The 18792-nt window shown below is 42.7% G+C and overlaps 1 protein-coding gene across 2 annotated transcripts in view; it reads left to right on the plus strand.

Moving 5' to 3' along the window:
• dclk1a (doublecortin-like kinase 1a) overlaps nucleotides 1-18792 on the plus strand; it is a 57647-nt gene that overhangs the window by 23246 nt on the left and 15609 nt on the right. For both annotated transcript variants that reach the window (XM_029251346.1, XM_029251347.1), the window contains exons 4-5: nucleotides 1490-1589; nucleotides 5251-5367. In XM_029251346.1, the coding sequence (XP_029107179.1) occupies nucleotides 1490-1589; nucleotides 5251-5367 (217 nt within the window). The remainder of the gene's footprint in view (nucleotides 1-1489; nucleotides 1590-5250; nucleotides 5368-18792) is intronic.

The raw sequence follows: 18792 nt of genomic DNA on the forward strand, positions 1-18792 counted from the left end.
ACTTCAGCTGTAACGATCCACGCAGATATAGAGAGCAAAATGCCCAAAAACAGTTAAGTTTCCAGTGTGAAGTGGGAAAGGAAAGTGCCAAATGATACTGAGGGGAGAGCTGTGACGGCCGTGAGAGAGGAAATGTGGAGAATCCGTGGGGGGGTGATGGGCAGTAATTACCATTTGATCATCCATAACTGTGCCTGAAGGAGATGTAGTCAGAAATGATTTCTTGCAGTAGCAGCGGTGTGAAGGAGTGTTTAGTTCTAATATCGCAGCCAGAGAAGTTCTTGTCTCTCTGACTTAGATACGTCAAAGAGCAAGGGCTGTCTTGGCCTGGTGGGATTTAGTGCATCACTTCTGTGTTGAATGTCAAGATTGGATTAATTTTGCGCAGAGATGTGTGGTGTGTGATACTGAAAGTGCTCTTGGCATTCTGAGAGTAGAATGTGACTGCGAGTGTGCATGCGAAGTGGTCACATGAGAGTAGACAGGTGCAGCCATTGCTGTCCCAGAAGCTATTAATATAGGCGAAGCACCTTGAGTCCACCCTGATACCTGGAATTCTGAGTGTGCATTTGTATGTGTGCGAAAGATCAAAAAAGACACAGCAATAAGGACCGTGGAAAGGTGAAGATGAAACCCTTCTTCTGATTCCGGATAACGGGCAGATTACTGGTTAACAAACTGGACAGGCCTGAAATCCAGGGAGAGTCTGGAATTAGAGAAGCCGTTATTGATAAAGGATGGATTAATGAAATACCTTCAGGATCAAAGATACTGCAGCAGGACGGATTAGAACTGGGGACTGGCCAGCAGGTAGTGTAGTAGTTAGCGTTCACCATACAATTAAAGGGCTTGGATTCGATTACATGTTTCCACTGTAGTACTTATGAGCAAAGTGCTCATCCTGACTTGCTCCAGTAAAAATTTCTCAGCTTTATACATGGGTAATAACTGTAAACGGCTTAATATACAAAACTGAACAAAGTAAGTTCTGTGGAGAAAAGTATCATGTCAGCTGCCTTAAAAAAATTCCAAAAGATAACATTATTATTATTATTATTATTATTATTATTATTATTATATGTACATTATACCCGGTGGCGCAGTGGATTGGACCAGGTCCTGCTCTCCGGTGGGTCTGGGGTTCGCGTCCCGCTTGGGGTGCCTTGCGACGGACTAGTGTCCCGTCCTGGGTGTGTCCCCTCCCCCTCCGGCCTTACGCCCTGTGTTGCCGGGTAGGCTCCGGTTCCCCGTGACCCCGTATGGGACAAGCGGTTCAGAAAATGTGTGTGTGTACATTATATAGTAATATAAAATATTTAAATATTTAATATAATGTGTATCATTATATATGAAATAATGGTAATATGTATAATTACTAGATAATAGGCATAACTGCCATGCTTCCATGCTGACCCCTAGTGACTGACAAGCAAGAGGGGATTGATGCCCTGTATGTAACTTGTCCATTGATTGTCTGTTTTGATTACAGGTCACCTGCCTTCAGGACTTCTTTGGTGAGGATGACATCTTCATCGCATGTGGCCCTGAGAAATACCGATACCAGGACGACCTCCTGTTGGATGATAGCGGTGAGGCACACTTTTTTGTGATGTTTGACAGTCTCGAGTTCCTCACCCCATCCCTCTCTTCCAGCATCATCCATGCAGTGAATAAATGGATGGATTGATGAATGAATTATCAATGGGTTTCTCTGTTGTGTGCATAACAGGCTCAGGTGGCGCGTGGGCAAGCCCATTCATTAGCATCCACTCCTCTGTGTTCCTACGGTAATGGTCTGCCACAAAGGCATGGCCCACCTGTGGCCTGCGTCCTCCAGCTTCTCTCCGCACTTGTCCGCACCCAAGAGGCCTCCTCAGTCCATTAACTGAGTGTTCTGAGAGTGCCAAGCCAGGCCCGAGTCCTTGCTTCGCTAGTGGCGGGGGCGGTCCACCCTGTATGATATCATTTGTACGTCCAACACGTGATCCCAGTGTAGCGCAACGAGAGTGGTTTTATTATCTCTGAACAAAGCAACTTTTCTTGAGTCCCTGAATACAAAGTGCTTCCGAGCATCTTGTTCGAGAGATGAGCTCACTTTCTGTTTCCCTTGCCTGGTGTGTCTGAGTGTATAGTGTTTTTGTGAATGCTTCTGGTTCCGGTAAGGTTCATAACAGTCTAATTAACCGGCCCTCTTATTGCATCTCACCAGTGTACAAAATGTTCTTAATCAAAGTGTCCACCTCTCTACTATGGGCTGATTGGTACTAGAGCACAGTTTCCTGTCATTTGTTTTGCCACGTAAGCTCTCTCCAAGATTTGTGGAGGCTACTCATAAGCAGCATTAACTACAGTTTTGTATTGGCACTGCAAGTTTCATAGCTCTATCAAATTTTATTTTTCTCACGGAAGGGTTATTATTGAGGACTGAATTATTCACAGTAGCAGCTTATAGACAGTCAAGGGTACAACATTTCACCCAAGGTTAGTATCTGTGTTCACCAGCTCTTTCCCAGGCTTCTCCTCCACATTTCTGCTGGGCCTTACTCTTCATCCTGTTCCTTGACACACGTCTGTCAGAGGGCTTGAGGGGAGAGTTATACACTGCTCCCAACATGCTCTCAGTGAGCCAGCCCATCCTTTTTTGTTCTTCTCACTTTCAGGAGACTTTCTGCCTTGAGAGCCATTTGTACACAAATGTTGTAATTGCCGAAATGACGGAAGCAAAAGTCCCCCTTAAAATGTGGACGGATATGTCACGTTATTTCTGTCTTGCGTCTTCAGGCAGATTTTTCTGTAAAGGGAGTAGAGACCATATCACCCTGCTTGAAAGGTCTTGTGCTCTTTACAGGTCTTTGTATTCACTTTCTCCTACCTTCTGATGGGCATTTCCTCCTGAAATGCTGTTTGAGATATCAAGACATTGCCGTCCCGCCCGCCGCACCCTGCATAATGGGGAAAAATGAACACCCTGCCATCTAGCCCCAGTGATCATGGATGTTGCTGTGGAGAAGGGCTTACTTTAAAGTAAAAATGCAAAACTCAATGCTGCCTATTCTCTGCCTGGGTTGTTACACCAAGTTGTCATGGTTACCCTGCATGCTTCTGGAACACAGCTGGTGCTCTGCCTCTCCCATTGAGAAAAAAAAACACTATAGCAGCTGCAGAACAGAGAATCGGAGCAAAGCTGTGTGAAGGGAAAGAGAGAAAAGCTGTGTGCCACAGGGGAAGGCCATGAGGAAATGTGTAAACTGAGAGGAGCAGAGTACAGCAGAACTGCATTTGAGAGAGAAAGTGGAATTTTTTTGTGTGTCCTTTCGACCTAGGCTTTTGACGAAATGGGTCGCAAACCTAAATCCCAGCAGGGGCATTAATGCTTTGTTGTGAGCATGGTTTCTACGCTGAAATTTCAATAGTGCTCCCCACTGAAATATCAGAACTCCTCCAAACAGCTCCAAAGTGCCAAGTGCACCTTTTCCGAAACAGCGTGCCTCCCTTATAGCACAGTACACATCTACTGACTTTGTGCTTCATAGCAGACCCATTACTTGCAGAATCCTAGCAGAGCCGAAAAGGGTTGTTGATGATGTTTTGTTAGGCTGTTGAGGAAAATTGCATACAGTAGGTTGTCAGCAGAGCAAAATAGGTATGACACGATTGTATAACTCCGCTGCGGACCAAGATTTAGTGATCAGCGGCATTTGTGTTCCATCGTGCAGTCGGCAATTAACAAGCACTAATCTGATTTAATCACTCGTCTGAAATGATCGCAGCATAGAAAGCATCAAACATATGCACAGCCATTCTTACTTGTTTTTTTACTCCCCAGTGCCAAAAGCACGAGCAACTAACTGTGAGCACTGGCCTGTTCCTTGGGAGAGGGGACCACAGTAATTAAGCACAATTAAGGATAATTAATCAGTGAACCTTAGTGGTTTCTTTGTAACGCCAAGGGAGGAAGGTGCCTTCTCCTGCTGCCTGGGTGGTCCCAGGGGTCTTGAGATGATTGAAATTGCTTCACTGCTGCTCATGCTACATTAGGCTTGAAATTACTCCACACATGAAGAGATTTGTGATGCAATTTTTTATCTTAAGACTACTCATGAGATTTTCTTATGGTGAGGTATTTTCTATCCTAAGATGGTTGGCTTGTCTTGAGATTTTTGTTTCCTGTCCTTGTCTCATATTCTTTAATTGTCACAACCTTTTCACAGGTCTTCATTATATCATATGGCCTGTTTGAGAGCCCATTTCCCCCTTTTCGATAATATACTACTCAAGAAATGGCACACATTCCAAGATACAGAATGCCACACCAGGGACGTAAGCAATAATCTGTGTTGTAAGTAAAGTCAAAGGACTGGAAGTCTTTTGATTTTTAGCACATAAAGAAAGCTTGATTTCCGCCTCTTGCGGTGAATGATTGACAGATCTTCTCATTCTGATTAGTTGCAGACACTGAGAGACAAAACAGATTGCTCTCACATTACATCATACCTCTGTTGCACCTAATATATGGGTTTTCTAATGCTTGTCAATATTGAGCAACCAAGTGTTAAAAACTATTGATTTGCATTTGAAAGTAGGTGGATGTGTCCAAGCTTTCAGTATTGCGGCAAGGTGGTCTGCCAGAAGTTTGCACCATTGGCTCGCTGATTGCTTGCTACTTAATTCTCGAATTGAAACTATGACTCCAACAAACACCACCTCCTCCCAGTGACTCCTGCTTCCGCCTTCCTAATCATATCATTTTAGTTACGCAAACAGTCGAGCTCTGAAAATGAAAAATCTGAAAATTTGCTTGTACTTCCTTTAGCTCGTTTTTGGTGTTTTGTGTGACCTTTTGAATTTTTAGCCGTAGAGAACCCATCAATGTCAAACCTGCCTCGGTCTAAGGCAGCTCCTAACAGTCCTCTTTGTTCCGTGTATGCTACATTATATAATCTATCAACAGTGCTTCACCATTGCACTGATGACTTGGGGTCTAAGTCCTGCAAGGAAATTCATATTACTTTAACTTGTCAGTAAAAATTCATCTATTGTTATTGTGAAAAATTTTTACCTGTGCAGACCTTAAGATTAAAGTGTTCACTAACTATGTAAATCTAAGACACTGTTTTTTTTCAAGTTTCCCCTTCTGCTGAATGAATAAAATTTATATGAGGAATTTAAATGAAGGTTCACGGTTTAACGCGGCTCATTGGATTTCCCTGGAGGGTGAGTCTCATTCCACGTGCTTGTCTCTTTCTGCAGAGTGCCGGGTGGTGAAGTCTACGTCCTGTGGCAAGATTACCACTTCCCAGGCCAGGGTGTCCCCCAAAGGGACTGTGCCGACTCGCCAGAGTAAGTCCCCAGCCTCCATCGGCTCAGGTAAGGACCACACAGTGCTTTGTGTGTCGGTCTGTTTGGGTGTCTGTCTACCTTCTGGTTCTGCTTTGCTTCTGGAGACTGTAATATATACTGTAGACTGAGTAGTGTACTGTATAAGAGCATGTGCATTTGTAAATATGTGCATCACCTCCAACCATCTGTAGGGGGGGTCTCTTCATGTATCGAACTTGGTCAACAGAGGCAGGGACCTGCTCCCTGGTGAAGGTGCAAATTTTGCCATGTGTATTGTGTCGAACTGTAATTGAATGAAAGCTGTGGGGAAGCTCAAGAGCTCAGGAAACCGTGAAATAAATCTCTGGTCCTTAAAAAATGCAATTAGCATTTACATTCCCTCTGTGGCTTCCAGAGCATGAATGTATAAGCACAGAGCTACAGAGGCAGAGTGGATCTCAAGGGGGCATGCGGAGGTGTGACGGAAGACATAGGCAAGCAAGGAAGGCAGAAGACGGGAATGGGAGGCGGGGGGGCACAGGTGACTCGTCCATTTAGTCACCCAGCAGTTTCCTCCCATGCCCGTGTCAGACCGGGGGTGCCCAGGCCCTGATTGGATGTCACAGAGCAGATCGTGGGCGAGATGATACATGTAAGGAGCCAAGAGCTGATGACCGTGGTCAGGGAACAAGATGTCTCCTTTCACTGGGGTGTAAACTCAGCGGTGTACTCCATCCGCCTTGCTTTCAGGGTTCTCAAAGCCTGCCTCCACAGAGGAACGCTGCAGCTTTATTTGTTTGCGCAACAACTCAGTCAACTTTATGGTCAGTTACTACATACATGTCCAGACTTCGTATGTTTATACTACTGGGTGTTTCAACGCACTGTCAGTCTGAAAGAAATTATCCTTTTTGATCGTCTGTTAAATAGACAAATAATGCAGAAACAAAAAAATGTAGAAATGGCTTCATGCCGAGTTTGGTATTAGTGTTGAACTGGTGTGTTCAGCACCGTTTCTCCTTTTGGCATCTGTGTGTTTGAACTTTATGATGATAACCGTATCGCATGTTATGTTGCCACACGCACAGTGGCTGACTTGCTTTGTGGACTGGTGTCAAGGCAGTTTGCCTCAACATCCAACCTGCTGCATTTCTTCCCTTCTTTTGTCTTAGTTTCTCAGTCTGCTTTGTTTCTTCTGTTCCCCTCCTACAGGCAATGTTCTGCTATGGCTCTGTTTACCGTTTTTACCCATTTGTTTTCAGTGTGCTTGTTTGAAGTCTAAGGCCAGACGCAAACGGAAAAAAAAAAAACTTGGTAGAAAGTTGTAGATGTAGACGTGAAGAGGAGGAGGTTCTGTGAGGGACTCATTGTCCCCAGCGACTCCATAAAATTGTATTAGAAAAGATGACTGCTATGAGAGAGAGGGGGAAAAGTACATTGTTGTTTCCATGGAAACTAGAAGTGGTGGGGTGGCTGCAGTGGAACAGGCGGTGACGTCGGTGCCCATATTTGGCCCTCACTTCCTGCCCTTGATGTCTCTGATGGAACACAGTTCAGAGCGAATTCCACTACTCAGTCCTCATCGAACAGCACCGGTATTCAAATACAGATGAGAGTACCACTACGTGGAAGGGACTGTAATAGACCTGTTCACTGTTTCCAGTCTAGTCCTCCGCATCCTTATTTGTTGTATTTATCCTTTAGCCATTGTCTTGTGCACGGAAATGTTATAAAGAGAACAAGGTTTGCATGCATTAAGACAGGACTGAAGAGTAGTTTACAAGCCGACAAAACATGAAGATGTTTTTAGCATCTCGTGCCTTGACAATATGTAGTACAGTATAGCAGCAATTCTGCTGTATAACAAATATGTGAAATGTTCATTGATATAAGAAAGATGAAAGCGGTATTTACAGTGTGTGATGTCTGCCATTTAAGTTTTTATACAGTGTTACCGTGATTTCCCTGGGGAAAACTGATGCAGAGAGCAGACAAGGCGTGGCTTTATATAACTGCTGTCTGACATCGTGGAAGTGCATGGCTGATGCTTGCATTTGGAACATAATGTAGCGCACATCAGGCATGCTGCGTGAAAGAGCACCTGTGTCTCCCCCATTGCCCTCATCTCCACCCAACTGTCCCACCCACGCCAGCTCACCTATACAGAAGCAGAACAGGAAATGTTCTGGAAGCACTGTGGAAATGCAGCACACAGAGGACGGGGCTCTCTCTCGGGTCAGAGGCAGCACGGAAACCACTCTGCACAGGGATTGGCTGCCAGGGAACTCTTCGTTTCAGAATGTCTGCGAAATCTGTACAAGGGTTCTGGAAGAAATCGGAGTGTGACGCATCTCGGAGGAAAATGCCGAAGCCAGACAGATGACACGGATCACTCTGTGAGCCTGTCTGCTGTGTAACCAAGCGGTCTGGCTTCGGCAGAAACCCTTATCTTGTTTTCTTCAAGAGCTCATGTTATTTGATGCATTTGCTTGTTAATCACACAGCTCTGATGAAGTGGTCCAGATATGTAATGAAGGAAGTGTATTCCTGTTCCTCTGTCAGAGACAGCTTGCCCGTGAAATAAGTCCAAACCCATCTGATCTTTTTTCACTGTCTCTACTGACTGTTTGATAGATTGGCAGTGATGTCTGGCACTCACTCTTGACTGCTTTGACTGGATCGGCTTTTCACCTATGCCAAATTTAGCTTGCCGAGCTAGGCTACCTGAAGCTGATTGTAGGGTTTGTTTCATGGGTAAGAACTTGTGTTTTTTTTTTTTTTTTTTCTTCTTCTTGGATTTTAGTGCCTTGGCTACAAGGGTTTGAGGGAAAGAACAAGATGCGCTGGAGTACGACGAGATATACAAGATATACACGCGCCGCTTAATGATGTTTGGCTTTACTATTGACCGCATGTAGGACGATGGTCCAATAAGATTATAACGGAGCTGAAAAATTCTTATCGACTAGTGACGTCGTAGTGCAACGTGTTACTCCCGTGTTCGTGGTGGTGCTGCTGTAAACAAACTTGCTGTGCTGCCAGTCATGTAAAACTATAGCACATACATTTATGTACAGTACATAATACTTGATAATTATAAACACCTGTTACTGGTTTATGTATTTACTATAAGCTACTGTACTTTTCATCCTTATTTATTTACAGTGCACTCACTGTACTTATAAAAAAGCGTACTGTAAAACAGTACGTGTTTTGCACTGTGTTACGTTGGCAGGTGCATTATAAATGTTGTGTTTTACCACGTCTCTTGACTGCATCGAGGCTATACCATCTATGTTCGCACAACAATGAAATCGCCTAACGACACATTTCTCAGAATGTATCCCCGTCGTTAAGCGATGCATGCCTACATATAGTGCGTGTGTGTGTGTGTTCACACACACTGTATATATAATGCATTGCAGTTGTGGTGACATTGAACTAGTCTGAGTCTCGCTGCCTCTCCTGCAGTTTGGACTGGCACTCTCTGGGGTGCTAAATAACTGCAGAGCAATTATTATTATTAAGAGCCAGAACAAAGGCATACTGTTCATTGTTCTGCTGGGTGGAGCACACTTCTCCCTGGGGCTTCATTCATAATCCACAGTGATGTACGATGGCCACAAACATGCAGTGGCTGATCAAGTATTTCATTACGGGAGCATGGAAATAATTGCAGACCATTGCTAAGCGCAGATAGACTGAACAAATACAACCAGAGATATTAAAATGCACTGAAACGATTCTGTCAAAGCAAGAAAGTTTCAGGGAAGAGGGCATTTAAATTATAAATATGAGCATCAAACCAGTCTGAGCAAACAAGACAGACTTTACTTGTGTCAACCTAGACAACATTTAAAGCAGAATACTAGTCCATGTTAAAGCTGCATATTGACAGATTTATTTCAAGTTCTGTTTTAAATTGCACAGAAAACTTAATCTTTCAGAATAACACATTTATTCATTGTCACTAAGCAAACCAAATGAGGCTGCAGAGCAACATAACAAATTAAATCGACAGGGAAATTGTCAACTGATTCAAGAATAAATGCTTAGGCACCATTGAAAGACACGTATTTTGTGTAGGTCTATGAAATCTGAAGTGTGTCTGAACTAGTAAAATGTGCTTCAGCTGACCATTCCAAAACTGTCAGTTTGTCATAAATAGCGTTCTTCACCTATGGCTGTTATTAAGAAATTGAGATTCATTCTGCATTTGCTCCTATTTTCATTCTTAATACTTCATGTATGTAAGTTTTAGACAAACCACTGCACACACTGAGCTGTCAGTCACGTGCAGGGTATATAAATGCCCACTAACCTTCGTGTTCCCGCATACAATGTTTCTAGCAACCTACCATTACTGCCAGACCTTTCCTTTGTCCAAAGATGTCCCCACGGGCAGGCCTCCAAATTCGCTCAGCAGCAGGTACAAGTCCTGTAGCGAACTCTAAGGCAAGGTGGACGACTAAGTATTTGCCCAAATGCCCAATCACAGTCAAATACTTCGACTGAAGTTCTGAAAACTACAGTCCCTCAGCTAATGTGTTCAGTTTAAGAGTTTTTTTTTAAATTGTGCAAGGATTCTATCATTAGCTCATTCAGCTATTATTAATGAGGAGATTAGATGAAACAAAACACAGAATATTCTGAGTTCAGCACTAGGGTCGGAAACATTTGAGCACGACTCTGTTGAAGTACATCCAAGGCCATGAGCAGCATCACTCCCAGAAGTGCTCCAAAGAAAGAAGTTAAAGGGGGATATGGTGACGATTCTCTGACGGCTCCAGATTTCTGTCGTCACTCTCTTTTCTTTTATTACAGTCATCTTGCATTGATACAAATAACTTTATACCAAGGCAGTATTTTGTGGCATAACAAAGAATAATTGCACAAGAGTTCACTGACCTCTGTCACCATTGTTCACTGCGTATGATGTTTACAGCTTCACTGTTAACAGATTTGTGCTGTTCTACATTTGAACAATCCTTATTAAATGTCCTTCACGACATTTCCAGATGTGAGGAAAAATTAGCAATGTCAAAATATTAAACATTTAGATTGTTTGTATTGTATTGTGGTGTGATGCAGAAAATTGGCTGAGGGCCTGTCAACATTTTTACAGTGCCCCCTGTCCCCCCAGTGTTGTTGCTGGGTCCATGATAATGCCTGTGGATCTTTAGTTGTAAAAGTCACAGTGCTGGCTGTATACTTAACCTGAGGGTGCTTATTAGATTAGACTAATGGTGTCACAAGGAATAAATACAAGATAATCTCAGAAATAAGAGGAAAGAGAGTTAGTTTGATTACTAATAATGTCAAGCAAGAATCAAGTCAACGCTGCAGCCACTGTTGGCAAGAAAAGGTTCTGATGATGCCAGATTTATAATTGTTAAGGTAATATTTTCGTCATTTTTAGGCTGATGTATACTGACACCGAAAAACTCATGACCTTTTACATCAAAGTTCATGACCACAGGTGGGGATGGGGCCATTGATTGAGCAGTAAACTACCCTGTTCAATGTAATAACTTACCCATTGAATTTTACATATCCAATATTGTATTTAGGTGAACACATGATTTTGCAGTAATAATAATGATGATGATAATAATAATAATAATAATCAGAATGCACTGTAAAAAATTTCTGGAAAAGATCTTACTGCTGTTGCACTTTATTGTAATATACAGTACATCCTCTTAGTTTAGAGCATCATCTGGACTGTGAAATGCAACATGAAACATAATTTTAGTTAAGCAGGTAGCAGTGATTTTCCAGCTGCAAGAACATCATATAACAAAATTTATGGGCTAACAATATATCTTAATAGATAATTACTAAATGAAATCCTCTGAATTTCCCAAAAGCCTAATTTTATTTATGCATATCAATTATAAAGAATTAGGGTGAGGGCATATCAGGTTTACAGTTGCCGAAAGCCCAGTGGTCATCAAATAAATCTGCCAAGTGAGTATAAAACGGAAAAAAAAAAAAAAAAAGAATATAGATTAATCAGCACTTTAAATGTGGGGTTCTGTCTACCCAAGGATGATGCTGAACCTTTAAGCCCTTTCATCCTGATCTCTTCTCAAAGAACATCCAGTTACAGTACAGTGTAGTTCTGGGCAGGTGTGATTGTAATAGTGTATCACCCAATTTCCACCAGTGGCTTCTGTTTCTTAAAAATAATGAACAGACAGTAGCTAAACTGAGCACAGTCAAAAAATGACAGGTATTGCACAAAATGACGTACTTCTTGTGGTCCGAGCAAACTGCAATGGACAAGAGGGGTTATTGTCCCAATGTCACGTAAAAGCATTAAACACAGGAGGTGCAGGCTACAACAGCAGGAGCACTGCATAATTGGGTGCTTAATGGATACAATGTAAAAATTTGTTTCTGTAAATTGTATTTATGAAAGCATCTGCTGCACAACTTTAGCCATTTATTTCCCTAGCAACTCACAGAAGAACTGTAACATGCATTCGTGCAGCTAAATATCCTCTGGTGCTTATCTGATGCATATAGGGATATGTCATTTGGACTATGTAAAGGGAGGCTGGCACAGCTAGACTTTTAAAGATGCAGGAGCACAGGTAGGCTATAGGTGATGGAGTTGTGAAGAGAGGTCAGTAACGATACATAGAAGTACATAGTGCGTTCAATAGGTGTAATGGGGAAGACGTATCTGACCAATTTTCAAAAAGGCCTAATATTTCCCCCAATATTTGTGTATAACTCCCAAACTGGTAGGCTGGTTGTGTAGTTTGCCCAGTGGAAATGGTGCTGTGCAGACAGGGGAGTGAACATGAAGGCCAGTTTTAAAGACAGGGCAGTAATGATGGAAGCTGGCTGCATGATCGGGGGTGGGATGTGGGAGGATTTTCGAGCAGTGTTGGTAAATACCCAGTGGGGCAGCTATGTGCTTGGGAACCTAATGTTGTGATAAGGGAGTGTGAGTGGTATATCAATAAACACCGCACCACAGGCCTCGTCGTTCAGGTCCGCCAGGTGGCTGGACTATTGCTGTTACCTCGTTTGACTTTGTTACTTCATTCAGCACACGCCTCATTTTGAACTCTGGAATCTGAACCACACGTATCAAAGTACCATTCTATATTACAAGTGTACCGTTTATATAAGTCTGCTTGCATGTTTTTTTTAAACATTGGTGGTTTGAGTTGATTGATTTTGTAGGAGTACACCCACACATCACTGTGCAGTGCACTAATTTTAAAGTGATGTCACAGAGGCTGTCTTGAACACTGACGAGACAGCAGAAATGATGAAATCCAGCAATGTGTGCTTGCTATCATAGAATGATGCAGGTGAAGGATTAACCTACATTCAATTATAAGCATATCCTTGCCTACAATCACAGATTCCTTTCTGTGTTTGACATTTATGTAAAATTGGAGCTATATTAATACTTCAATATGTAAATGCAAGTGGGAGTTCATAGGTGTCATAGATAACATTCCATGGCTTATATCTCATGATTGTATTTGGAAAGAAGAAACAATACATGATAACTGGGGAAAAGCACATCAATATTCCAGTAAAGGAGCTAAATGCTTTAGAATAACTCTGAAGTCTAATTATGGAGTGCAGAACCTGTCTCTGTCCTAACTCTTATCTCAGTAACAAGATTCAAAGTAGTAATATCGTTCAACTGTTGACGATCCTTTCTTCAGTTTATGTATCACCCATACATACGTGCGAGACTTTTTTACCTTATATTTATTCACACAAGTGACAAGCAGTAGTCAGTGTGTTTCATGCTTTTTATTATAATGAGCACTTCAAAAGGAAACACAATATAGTAGTGTTTGTGGGAGATACATTAGAAATCAATGCTGAATGTAGGTGCATGAGTGCCTTGTCCCTGGTGAGGAGATAAAGCATTTTGTACCTAGGCGTAGCTCAGTAAAGAGTCTCTGTAGTCTCCCCCATGTGTAGCATAAGAAAGAATGCATTACACCGAAAATAATAAGCTGCAGTACTGTTTCAGGGCTTACATTCAGATACAGAAGAGTGCAGCATTGAAATAGCACCCCCATTTAAATTTCACCTTGTGTTCCACCTGCAGGTGTGTGCACAGGGGCATCAGTATGTTGGTGGTAGTGAAACCTGGTGGAGCGGTGGTATTGCTGTGGTTTTTGTGTGTGCTTGGACTATGTTTTGTTTAACTAGCCATCTAATCTATATCTAGTGACACTGTCCAGTGCTGGTATGATTAGAGCCATGTTTTATACCCTCTGCTCAAATGGTGTTTGAAGGGAGAGGACTGTGTGGAACAGGAAATAAATGGAGATGAATAAGAAATTAGTTTTAGTGAAACTGAGATGTTTATTGTCTTGCAAAGGGAAATCCCTTTGTCGTCCTAGGAATACATGTAGATTACAACAGACATATTAAAGTCTTTAGGCCACAAAGCAGAGGTTGCAGGATGATAGAGTTAACCATGCATGGAGCAGAACTTGTGTGCTGTTCAGTACTGTGTTAATTACTGTAGAAACGAAGCCCAGCTTTCCTAATGAATCCACAGCAGGACATGGGCCTCCCACAGATCAGTAGTATTTGAACAGTGAAGCCTATTCTGATTTGGAACTATCTACAGTATTAATTTATCACCTCTTCTCAGATCTCAGAACCCCCTGGTCTTTCTCCAACAGTATAGCAGATATGGCTCTTGCTCATCATGTCACAGTCATTATCAAGTAAGCAATGTGATGATGGGGCACCTGCTGTATTCTGGATAAACAGCCTTTCTCCATTTGGGATGGCAGTTTAAATATATTGGGCTATTGAATTACCCTGAATCCAACACAGACAGCCCACTCCCAAGTAGAGCAAACCCGCCGGTGTCATCTCAGCATGACCCTGTAAGTAGCCAGTCAACTGCAAAATTGTTAGTGGAATGTTCAGGTTGACATGTTTTTTCCTGGAAAGGCTAATGTGGCTGTTGGACTCGGACAGCACAGTTCAATGAGTTAGGTCCACTGTTGTCAAAGGATGGGCTTCTGACACAACCGTTAGGGACTGAACCTAAATTCCAGGAAGCTTTTCCACAGTTTGAAACAGGGCAGTAGACCTTTGCCAACAGTTGCATTTCTTGGTATCAGTGTCATATTAACACTTCAAAATCAGACATTACATAAATTAACAGGTAAGCGAAAGACCCTCTGCCTCAGATAGGTGGAAACACTTCTTGAATGGGTAGTAGTGAGCATGATAGAGCAGCACAGAAAGGGGAAGACCTTTTTTGTGTGGCTACACTACTAATCAGGAGAACCAAATTGTTGCAACGTTGTCAGTCTGGCCTGCCTTGGGAGGCACAATTCCTTTCAAAGCTAACTAAAGGGATATAAATTAATAAAATAAACTTCATTTAGAAACATAATCTCTCCAAATAATGTTTCCTGATTTGCCAAATAGGTCATGAGAGTCATTCGTGTACCACCTCAGGCTTAAGAGCATTAAAGCACTATTAAATGGTGAGCTTGAAGAAGCATAAAACATTACTGTGCGAGAAGGATGATGGCTTTCCTCATTCTGCCCTCACATAGGCTAATAATCTCTTTCCCAGCAATTCGGCACTGCGTGCACACCTCCCCCGGTCTGTTGTTTTGGGGAGTGATGTTCATTACTCTATAATAAATCCATTTGGTCATGCCACATCCAATCCACACTCTGCAGTCTCCTCTCTAAATCCTTGCTAAGCTTGTTAGATACACATTCTGTAAATAGAAATATTAAGTAACATCCAGCAAACATGCGGCCTTTATAGGTATGCAAACACAACGCATGCCCCACATTATGTATTTGGTGGGGGTGTTCCAGAAGGGCTCAGGCAGGCTGGTATTGGTCCCGGTTAAAGTTCATCTGTGGTCTTTTTACAAGTCAAACTGGGACAAACCCCCAGATGAGGACAGGTGGTCTGTCCTCTGGCACAGCACCCCCTCACCCCTATGAGGCAGGGCAGCAGCTGCTGCTGTGTAGTGTATGGCCCCACCAGAAACTTTGCAAGAGCCTCCCACGAGGATGGAGACTCGCTCACGCAGCTGAGCCCTTTATGCAAACGGATGACTCGCTTCCTGCTATAATGGGTACGGTAGGCCCTCAGTCTTCTTCCCCAGCTTGTTCAGGTGAACAGCAGTCCATGGTGTTTTACCCCGAAAAGCAGCAGAATCTTCTCATATCCCTGGAGCACTTTTTCACTGAGCAACAGCAGCTGAGTGTTTTTGCAATCTTTTCCTCTTTATTTGAACAAAAGCAGAGTGTTCTTTTGCACGAGCTGCACTGGTAACATCGAACAGCAACACAGTCCTGGTACGTTAAACAGCAGCTGCTTGCTACACTTTTGTTCACTGCCTAACCAAATAAAAGCGCTCTCTCACTTCTCAGCACTGCCACATAACCAGTATGCAGCACTCTATGTCTGGTTTGAGCGCAGTGTTTTATAAGTGCTTGATTCGGCCACCTACATCCCTTCACAGTCCAACCTGGACTCCCTGAGGCCGCAAGAACTGTATAATGAAACATCCGTTCCTACACTATTAAAGTTCCCCCATGGTTTTTAAATTGACTAGAACAGAGCAGGAGGTTTGGAAATCTAGGTGAGAAAACAAATACCATCATTTGATATGGGTGATATTTCTGTTAGATATTCCAGTCAAATGTTTCATATTGTGATACATTAATGGCATTGTAACATACTGCATGGTTTTCAAAAATTGTTTTTCACAGTATGATTTTTAATTAACAGTTAAAAGATTTCTACAACAAGTATTGAGCGTTCTGTACAGTGTAAAGTTGCTTTTCAAAGATTTACATTGAAAACAAGACTTGGACCCAATCTGAAGGTAAGAGGAACTGGCGGAGCAGTGCCGCTCAAAAGGCTGGGACAAGGTGTGTGTCCATTGAAACAGGCTGCAGGGGAGTTACGGAGAAGTTTCTGTATACGGTATCATAGGCAGCCAGAGAAGAAAAAGTCATAAAAGTTGTTACTGTGGTTATGGGAGGGTATCTAAATAGCAGCGGATGAGGAGATGCGAGCCGTGGGTTCAAGGTAGTGCTACCTGGATGCAGGCTGTGATGGTGTCTGATGTTGAAAGACCTGAAACACCCCATCACCCCAGGTCACACCACTGATGATGTGTCCAGGTGCATTACAAGATATGTGAAATAAATTGGATATAAAATAGGACAACTGGTAGCGTGGTGGTTAGAACTACTGCCTCCAGACCCAAAGGTCAGAGGTTTGATTCCTACCTTCAGCTGTAGTACTCTTAAACAAGGTGCTTACCCTAAAATTACCCAGCTGTATAAATGGGTAAATAACTGTAAACACCTTAACAGTGTACGTTGCTTTGGAGACAAGCGACAGCTAAATGAATAAATGTAGATTCTTTCCAACACACTGCATGGTTTTTAACGATGTGTTTTTTGACAGTAGTTTTTAATTGACAGTTAAAAGGTTTCTAAAGCAAGTATTGAGGGTTTTTTTACAATAAAAACTTGCTTTTCAAAGATTTACATTGGAAAAAAGATGTGGATCAAATCTGAAAGTAATGAGATGCAATGCTAATACAGCTGCAAAGGTAACTTCCATTTTTGTGCACATGAAATTTGTAAAAATAATTATAATGGGTTGTTTAAATGTTCAGTATCATTAAATATAGATACTAAAGCAGTGTAAATACAGAATTACAATGGTAACTTTTGGGACATGACAATTACAGAACAGTGGTGTAAAAATTTTTAAGAAGAAACGCACAGCTTTCATGAACAATCTAACAGTATTTATGCATTGTGTTTTTTTTTTTTTTTTCTCAGCTAAGTTCACAGAATGTGAGTGCTATGTGTACAAGAGCAGCATTATACAAAAATAACAGGGAAACTTCAGGGCTGTGACTTTTTTTCTATGATGAGAGTGAAAATAAGGTGTTGATGTGTTTGCTCTCTTTGCAATGTATCACGGGCTAAAATTAACAAGGCAGATGGCAGTAATATATGTAATGTATGTCAAAATCAACAAAACAGACACCAGCTTTCATACATGCAGTAGATACAAACACTGAGACACAAGTGCAGGTCTGCCCCACACATCCTTAGTACATATATTGTATACTCATGCAACATGTGTACAGTATATATAGTATACATCAGTCAGCCAAAACATTAAAACCACCTGCCTAATATTGGATAGGTCCCCCTTGTGCTGCCAAAATAGTACTGACCCATCAAGGCATAGACTCCACAAGGCCTCTGAAGGTGTCCTGTGGTATCTGGCACCAAGACATTAGGAGCAGATCCTTTTAAGTCCTGTAAGTTGCGAGGTGGGGCCTCCATGGATCAGACTTGTTTTTCCAGCACATCCCACAGATGCTCGATCGGATTGAGATCTGGGGAATTTGGAGGCCAAGTCAACCCGTTGAACTCTTTGTCATGTTCCTCAAACCATTCCTGAATAATTTTTGCTGTGTGGTAGGGCCACTGCCGTGAAGGGGTGTACATGGTCTGCAACAATCTTTAGGTAGATGGTACGTGTCAAAGTAACATCCACATGAATGGCAGGACCCAAGGTTTCCCAGCAGAACATTGCCCAGAGCATCACGCTGCCCCCGCCGGCTTGCCTTCTTCCCACAGTGCATCCTGCTGCCATCTCTTCCCCAGGTAAACGACTCACACGCACCCGAAACCGTAATTCATCAGACCAGGCCACCTTCTCACCACGTGCCCATTGTAGGTGCTTTCGGCGGTAGAAAGGGGTCATCATGGGAACTCTAACCAGTCTGCAGCTACGCAGCCCCATACGCAGCAAGCTGTGATGCACTGTGTGTTCTGACACTTCTCTATCATGGCCAGAATTAAGGTTTTCACTAATTTGTGCTACAGTAGCTCTTCTGTGGGATCGGACCAGACGGGCTAGCCTTCGCACCCCACACACATCAGTGAGCCTTGGGCACCCATGACCCTGTCGCTGATTCACCCGTTGTCCTTCCTTGGACCACTTTTGGTAAGTACTAACCACTGCATACCGGGAACACCCCATAAGACCTGCCGTTTTGGAGATCCTCTAACCCAGTCGTCTAGCCATCACAATTTAGCTCTTGTCAAAGTCGCTCAGATCTGTACGCTTGCCCATTTTTCCTGCTTTCAACACATCAAATTCAAGAACTGACTGTTCACTTGCTGCCTAATATATCCCACCCCTTGACAGGTGCTATTGTAACGAGATAATCAATGTTATTCACGTCACCTGTCAGTGGTTTTAATGTTGTAGCTGATCAGTGTATGTGTATAGGGTATGTGCTTTTCCATCCAAACAAACTTTAGACTTTTAGGAAGGGCTGAGTGCTATGCGCAAACAAAAAAGAGGTGCAAGGCAGCCCCCCTGCCTGGCCTTTGTCACCCCACTGTGCTATAAATGCCCCCCGTTCCCCTAGAGTGAATGAACCGTGCCTG

Source organism: Scleropages formosus, chromosome 4 (assembly GCF_900964775.1).
Source record: "Scleropages formosus chromosome 4, fSclFor1.1, whole genome shotgun sequence".
Classification (NCBI taxonomy): domain Eukaryota; kingdom Metazoa; phylum Chordata; class Actinopteri; order Osteoglossiformes; family Osteoglossidae; genus Scleropages; species Scleropages formosus.